This window comes from Morone saxatilis, unplaced genomic scaffold, assembly GCF_004916995.1.
Source record: "Morone saxatilis isolate NCDOM2014 unplaced genomic scaffold, NCSU_SB_2.0 Contig16, whole genome shotgun sequence".
NCBI lineage: Eukaryota > Metazoa > Chordata > Actinopteri > Moronidae > Morone > Morone saxatilis.
The window spans coordinates 21778272-21786167 of NW_023339718.1; the positions used below are offsets into that span (position 1 = coordinate 21778272).

At 39.3% G+C, this 7896-nt stretch overlaps 2 protein-coding genes and 1 long non-coding RNA gene across 3 annotated transcripts in view; 2 read left to right on the top strand and 1 right to left on the bottom strand.

Moving 5' to 3' along the window:
* Window positions 1-2575: 2575 nt before the first annotated feature.
* Window positions 2576-5436, bottom strand: LOC118326032 (mucin-1). Its single transcript, XM_035658920.1, has 2 exons — window positions 5312-5436; window positions 2576-3537 (listed from the first exon to the last, which is right to left on the bottom strand). The coding sequence occupies exon 2, from the start codon at window positions 3355-3357 to the stop codon at window positions 2593-2595; it is 765 nt and encodes a 254-aa protein (XP_035514813.1). The 5' UTR covers window positions 3358-3537; window positions 5312-5436; the 3' UTR covers window positions 2576-2592.
* A 926-nt stretch (window positions 5437-6362) lies between these two features.
* On the top strand, window positions 6363-7727 carry LOC118326127. The gene is made up of 4 exons (XR_004796622.1): window positions 6363-6412; window positions 6615-6663; window positions 7270-7323; window positions 7580-7727. It is a non-coding gene; the product is annotated as an uncharacterized LOC118326127 (long non-coding RNA).
* Window positions 7728-7805: 78 nt separating this feature from the next.
* Window positions 7806-7896, top strand: part of LOC118325590 (GTPase IMAP family member 8-like) — a 7639-nt gene continuing 7548 nt past the window's right edge. Inside the window, exon 1 of the mRNA XM_035658309.1 lies at window positions 7806-7861. Within this exon, the coding sequence (XP_035514202.1) occupies window positions 7806-7861 (56 nt within the window). The remainder of the gene's footprint in view (window positions 7862-7896) is intronic.

Consider the following 7896-nt stretch of genomic DNA (forward strand, 5'->3'; position numbering starts at 1 on the left):
AAGAAAGAAGATAAATTTCTTCCATATTGAGTTATGGATTACCATAGTCGTAACGTACATCTGGATCGACAGCACCTCCGTTAAGCTTCCAAACAAGATTGCGGTTATATTTTTTAGTTCTGCCAAAGTGAATCCCACCCACTGATCTGTGATAGTTCTGTAGCGTGAGTGAAAAAAAATGAAGGAAGTAGTGTTTTGTAGTCTCACTCCTCTACAGAAAGATATGAGACTTCCTGCTTCCAATGAACGCAATGACGATTTTTTACATCAATTGGAAGCAGGAAGTGCAACCACTGAAATCCGTATTTCTCTCTCTCCAGCGGTGAAGGTTGAGGGAATGATGCACGACATGTCAAAAATATGACTGGGCTTCTAATGATACAAAGCTTAATGCAAATGAGCGAAGTGGTCCCCTTTAAGCAGCCCTAGTTGGGATTGGATCTAACAGAACAGGTTGATGGCTTCGATGAAGAAATTATTGAAGTTAATGATGAAGACTGATAGCAGAAAAACATTCTAAATATATATCTGAGGTGCGTTAGTTTAAAATTTCTGATCTTGGAGAGCCTGCAATAGTTATTAAGGGTATTTGGTGACTAATTTTCTCTCTAATAGTAATAATTTTATTATAAAAGAAGTTCATAAAGTCATTGCTACTTAAGTTTATGGGGATACATGGCTCAATAGAGCTGTGACTCTCAGCCTCGATGTATCATGAGTAACAAATTAGGTAACTAACAGTATGCCCTTATGTGTTTAAGTCACACTTGAAAATCAGTTAAGTGTCGTTAATTCACAGTTACTTAATTGATATGGGAAGGAATCACCTACATTTCATTTACATAAAACTTTATTTCAGTCCCCATCAGAAACATTTACATAACATAGTGAAATACATAGGCTAAATACATACAGAAACTCTTATGTAACTGAAATCCATTAATGTATGAAGTTACTGTGAATTAACAGCTGTGAACTAATCACATTCAGTCAAAGGGACTTTGTTACCTCATGATACATCCCGCATTAATTCATGTAGTAAATCATTACTTAAGTATATGATTTGTACCCTCATTGTTATAGAAGAGTTTACCGTGAAAACTTAAAAATGCAGTGGTATAAAAGTATTATATTCTTGCTAATCCCAGTACCAGGTCAATCATTTTAATGTTCATTAAACAAACGGTGTTATGCCTCCACCGCCTGGGAAAAGATGACATAGCTCGCTGCACAGGCCGGGCTGGTGTGTCTTCCTATGGGCACAAGATGGCGCTGTTACTTCGATTGCCAACATTCAACAGGTCCAGTTGAGGCTGAAGCTGCACCAGGTTGGACTGTACGAGAGCCACTGTACAGGAGGTATATATCCCGCAAAAAAAGCGTTATACATGTCTGCAAATGTTGGATTCTTTCAAGACCGAATGATTTTTACTTGTAAGTAGAAGCTTTTAGTGTCATTTGTGCACAAGTGTAGTGTTTTGTTTTTCAGTGAGAGTAGCCTCGCTGCAGACAAATACCCAATCATCTAAAGATAAGAAGATAAAGATAGACAGATAAAAACTGGAAAGGGAATTTTTAATTTCTTATAAGGTCAATTAAGTTGCACTAAAAGTTCCCCATTAGGTGGCAAATTATATTTCCTTCGATGATGGACAACATTTATTACATTTAGGTGACTGTAGATAACTCACTTTATTATTCCTACATGATCCTATGTGGTGTGTTGTGTTTATGGTTTTTAAAGAAACTTCTGGTTGACATATGTGACTTTCTTATTTTACCTTCAGTGCCATTATGATTTTGTTACTTAATGAAATAGAAATATACACTACAAGTTACAGCCTTGTTGACACGTGACATCAATTATGTTCTTCGGAATTTCATTTATTTATTTTTTTATTTCAGCCCTTTTCTTAAAAGGTTAGATTCTGTAACAGCACTTATCCAGAGGTGTTCCACCTCCTTAACATTAGAGGTTCAGATCTCCTTCACATCAGGTTATTCTTGTCCTCAAGCACTAAATAACCAACTAAAATATGAACTGTTTCATAATGCTGACATCATGAGCGAATTTAAAATTTCTCTGAAGCTAGCCTATTTTGAAAATATAAAGAGAAGAAAGTACAGATATTTGTAAAAATTCAGGGAGTAAAAGTAATGAAAAATAAATACTCAAGTCAAGTACAGATACCTATAAAAAAAAAAAAAATTATATATATTTTTAAGTACAGTAACAAAGTATTTTTACTTTGTTATTCCCCACATCTGCCTATTTTGTCTTTTTGCGTTTAAAAACTTGGTCAAACGTTGACTTTCACATTTATTTGGGTGAAAATTATTATTTCTATATATAGATTTCGAAGGTTGATCATTTAAAAAAAAAATAAAAAATAAAAAAAAAATAAAAAACTGCCACGACAAACGTAGGTTGCATTTTAAATTTAATTTCAGAATGATGTAGAACATATAACTCTAAGCTTTAGAGGATTTAACTCATTAATATGAAGCGTTTGAAAGGCGTGCATAAAAACTGTTAAATCATAATTTCTTTTATAAGCGAAGCAGAAAACTCGATTCTGATTTCTGATTATTTCAACAGCCTGACCTTTTAACCTGCAGCTTCCCTTTGTTGCGGATGAAGCGGATGCTGTAGACTCTCTGCATGGCGGCCGGCAGGTAAGACAGCACGTCTGAGTCTGTGGCAAGTCTGGGTAGCCCGAGGTTGGGCAGAGGTGTGAAACTGCGGCACAGCGGGCACTGGATAGCGTTGGGCTGAGCTGACTTGACGTTGATGCGTGCCAGGCACTCCAGGCAGAACGTGTGTTTGCACTGAAGCACCTTGGGACAGCGGAAGATGTTGTTGAACTGGCTGAAGCAGATGGAGCACTCCAGGTCCGGGCAGGTTTCCTCAGAGCACTGAGACTGGAGAGGAGACGGGCGGAGGTCTGGGGACGGGATGATGATGGACACCTGGCAAGAGGGCGGTGTGGTGAGGGCAGGGTAAGGGTTCAGTGTAGGAGATTGAGCTGGAGACGACGCTGGAGCTGGGCTCGATTTCAGGCTGAAGGCTGGATCTGACACTGGGAGTGAAGAGGCAGAGCAGTCTGGAGATGGGACCAGGTGCTGACCTCCATCTGGGCCTGATGAGGCCTGATAGGAAGGGGAGTTGTGGTTTAAAACTCTCAGGTAGCTATGTCCTGTCTGAATGACTGGAGGAACAGGTAAGGTGGCTGACAGAGATGGATTATGGAAATTATCATGAGGGTCAGGAGGTGAATATGGAGGTGGTAAAGATCCAGGAGCAGTGACATCCTCATGTGGACGAGACTTCAAGTATGTGTTTCCGTAGGGATTCATGACTGCTGGACAGACGGATGGAGGGGTGGCGTAGTGAAAGAAAGGGAGAGTGAAGCTCCGTAGAGATGAACAGATGTTGAGCCTTCAACAGTCAGCAGGGACAAGAGGCATCAGACACACGGAGTATGGAGGGATCATGAAGAACTGATGACACTCCATACACAGCCTCAAAACTCAGATCTATAGATGAAAAGACATTATCACACACACTGCGAACCGTCAGTATTAAATATTCATACAGACCTGGAAACCAAATAGTGGCATTTTATCATAAAATATGCCCAAAAGTATGTGGACACCCCAGTCTATTTTTTTCCTGAATTGATCTAGGTCAATTAGTTTCAGTGTACTTAAATCTGAACGCTACAGATATTACTTACACACACACACACACACACACACACACACACGACTGGCCTGCACAGAGCCCTGACCTCAACACCATCCAACACCTTTGGAACTGGACTGAGTCAGACCTCATCACCCAACGTCAAAGCGGGAGCAAATCCCTGCAGCCAGTTTCCAAATCTGGTGGAAAGACCAGACTGCCGACAAATAACAGGTTTTGGGAAAGGTATATAAAAATCATATTTTCCCCCTTTTCTAGTAATACTCAAACTAAGTGGAGCCTAGCTCAACATAAACCTCTAATCCTGCAAGACCCACTACGGGGTCTGAACTTTACAATTTCATGCAGCTTGTCCATAAATTCATTTTAAATTCTAGTAGAGATCCCAAGGTTGCCAAAGACACTACAAGTCTGTCTATAATTTATAAAATGACACACAAAAGCTTCCCCTAAGCCGTAAAAGAAACCTAACAGCTAATCTATTAAAAAGACAAACACTTCTTACCTCCAGTTACTGAGAACTGCAGTCGTTACTAACATATCGCTCTCTGTTCTGTTTGTGTTAGCGTAGGTAAAAACTGGATGCTGGTCTAAGTCTCTATGAGAAACACTGTACAACACAACTGGATTCATGCGTCAGAAATGAAATTTGCATTGTCTGTTTTATTTTTAAAAAAAAGCAAATAACATGCAAAACAGGCTGGCCTTCTGTTGTGACGCTCACAACCAGGGATCACCACAACTCTTAACCCAAGCAGACATTTAGAAAGACCATCTGTACTGCAATATTTACTCTATATTAATATTTTATATTCAATATTTAATCTCTCACTCTGTTCTCTTAACAGACAAACAGACATTTCCTGTTCAGAGTTTTGCTGAGGTCATGGAGGCAGACGCCGTGTTCCCAACTTCACTACAATTAAAGTGAGTCAGTCTGTATTACAGGGACACATACAGTTGAAGATTTCATTTACAATGCATTCAAGTAAAAACCTGAAGCTTAAGTCAGAAAATACCAGAGCTGAATCAGGTTAGAGGTGTACAGAATACTGAACATCTCTATGTAATGGATCATACACTGTGGGGATTTCTGAATCCACATGGATTAACACAATCCAGTTTGCACAACCAGGCTGACATATCTGTAGTGGGATTTGAATCTGGTAGATTAGATTAGGTTTGATAACACTTTCGTTCCTGAAACAGGTTTTTTAGGAGAGTTAGGACACTCCCAAACACACCAGTTCAACAGCTTGTAAATACAGTCACAGAATAGAATCAATCAGTAGACTACACATTGCAATATGCCAACAGATAGGTGCATCTTTAACTGGAACTACTACAGTCATTATTAGTCTCCCATAGGTAAGGGAGGAGCAGTTGCGGTGTGTACCTTTATAATGGATTGCATTTTTGCCAACGTTAAGCTTTGCTTTGTTCGTAATTATTCGAGACGAATTTACCTTAAGACCCTCTTGATATGTAAAAACATCTATTTTTTTTATATTTTACAACTCAGGTGCCTTTGCACATAAACAGGAAACACAACCTTGAGATACATGAATGAAGTTTGGCACACGACCAGATAACGACTGCTCTTACTGTTTAATCCACCGCTGACTGGTGTCCTCTCTCTTCCCACACTGCATCACCAGCAGGTGGGCTCCTCAAACAGACCCTCCTGGAGCTCAGGTTTACCTGCCCGAGCCGTGTGCTTGTCTTGTGGGCTCAGCTTCTCCCTTCCTCTCTGCCTTGCGGTCCATCGTGACTCGTCAATTTTGAACAGCTGAATGAAAACGAGGAAACGGATTAGTCAAATCAGCTGCAGGCCTCACACTTTCCTGGCTGTGTTTGAAGGTTAACAGCTGAAGGAAGTGATGCTGATTAGCTCTCCATTCCTCTGAGACACTGGATGTTGAAGCTGATCCAAAGTTAGGGTGCTAGCCACATAGGAGAAATGATTTTGGGCACCAGGGCAAGTGACTGTCTGATAAGGGTTCACACAATACCTGGGTTCTCTAAACACTGACACAAATGCATATGCTATTGAATCTGTTTATCCCATTTGTCCATTTATGACCGTGATTTATGAATATTGGTTGCAGTGTTTATTGTTAATCTTTGGAGCATGTTTAGGTCAGTGCTTTGAGCAATTTGTATTTAAGTTTTGTGCCATAATTTTGGTAAAAGTGAAATTTAAAGTTATTCCCCATCACTCAGTAGATAAGTGTAGGAGAGCCTTTCCAGTGAGCCAATATGCACAGCAGTAACCTGACTCTGTTTGACCTGAATAGAACAGTACATTTTGTTATCATTGGTAAAACATGATTTTACCCTACTAGGCCTGTTTCATGTGAAAATGTTCTATTGGACACACTGGATATGGATTAATGGATTTTGGTTCTTGTCATTAAAGGATTTAACACCTCCAGCACATCATAGGTCTGTGTTCTATGATATATGTTTGCATGATGGAGTTACAGGATTATTGTATGTTAAGTGAGAATGTAAAGTAATCAGCAGTATATGTGTCAAGCTAGGGAGCCTGACACATATTCCTGGTTAATAAACCTTAGTGAATGTTAAACATTAATTTGGTAACTGTGCAGTGTCCTGCCCACTAGGAAAGGTTGTCCCAGGTGAGTTTGGCATCAGTGCAGATCGTGATTTCACAGTGTGTGGCAGTAAATAGGATCTTACCTGGTGAGTAGACAGAACTGAAATATACGTTCGAATTCAGAAATTCAAATGTGTTTAATTGTTAGAAAGACAATATTGTCAGACTGAGCAGTAAAAGCTGCTTGTTTCTAATTCTCAGGTGTATGTTGACTATTCAGACCTGGTGAATATAGCTGGATAAGAACTATTTCTAGTTACTGAAAAAATATCTTTTATGTGTTTTCAGAAATCCATGATGGAAGACCTACAACCCTTGACAGCAGCAGCCACCCCAGGTAAATAATGACATGGAAGTGAATTGTTTGAAAAATATGTTTAAACTTTTGGTGAATTATAAAAAAAAAAATGATTGCCCGATGCAATACAGTTTGTCACAAAGGTCGTGTCTAATGTTGATACTGAGGAACTTATTGGTTACTGATTGGTCTGATGTTCAGACTAATGGTAAACAACAAGGAAGTTAAATTATCTTGTGATACAACTATAAAACAAGATTAAAATTGCAAGTTTATCACCATTGATAACACATAACTTTTCAAGATTAAGATTGCACGCTTCTGAAAAGAAACCCAAATATCTTTTTTTACTTTATATGCAGGGATTTGAGTTCAATTGAATAGTTTTGTGTTTGAGATCAATGCAATGTTTGTGAGTACACTATTCTATTATGAACTCAAGAACCTTTTCTAAAAATAAATTCAAAATTTGTAGCAGACCTTGTGTCATAAAAAAGCTGAATTATTCCAATGATTTAGAGTAATTTATATCTAAATCCTTCTGCTACAACAGATCTGGGAAATACAAACAATGTCTCCACAACATGCATTTGCAATTGATTTTGGCTGTGGTGTACCTAAAATTTGGTTTCTGTGCTCTTACAGCTAAAGATGTAGAGCACCTGAAGTCCCGGGACAGCATGAGACTACCACCTTCGAGTGAGTAAAATGAACTGTGACAGAACTGCTCTAATGATTTGTAGGTAGACACACAGACTAAGATATGATGAATTTACCCAATTTTGCCAGATCAAAGAGTAGTTTGTGTCTTTCGTGGCTACAAGATTTTGACCAAGTCTGGTCTTAGACAGCAGACAACAGACTGACCTCAGTCAAGTTTCATACATAGTGTATTGCTTCTTGGATAAGGGCTGTCCACAGTGGGCTTTTCTAATTCAGTTTTGTTTTATTTCAGTGTCTGAGGTAGTTGTTTCATCCATAAGGTCTGGGTCTGAACACATCAAACCAGCTTTAAACCTGGTTCTATGTGGAAGGAGAGGAGCAGGGAAGACTTCAGCAGCCAAGGCCAATTTTTTGGGTCCGGACAGAGCTTCAATCAACTTTCCAACCTCAAGTGGTTAAAAATCAGGGAGAGGGTGTTGTGGAAGCGTCGGGTTTCTGGGTGGAGCTGCCTGTCTTGAATGGAAAACCCTCAGGACACAGTGATGAAGGAATCATTTAAGTGTATCGACCATCTGTAAGGGCGCGTCATGGCCTTCATCCTGGTCCTAC

What these genes read in the sequence shown, in the direction of transcription:
- LOC118326032 (XM_035658920.1), bottom strand. Translation starts at nt 3,357, where the DNA reads ATGAATCCCTACGGAAACACATACTTGAAGTCTCGTCCACATGAGGAT.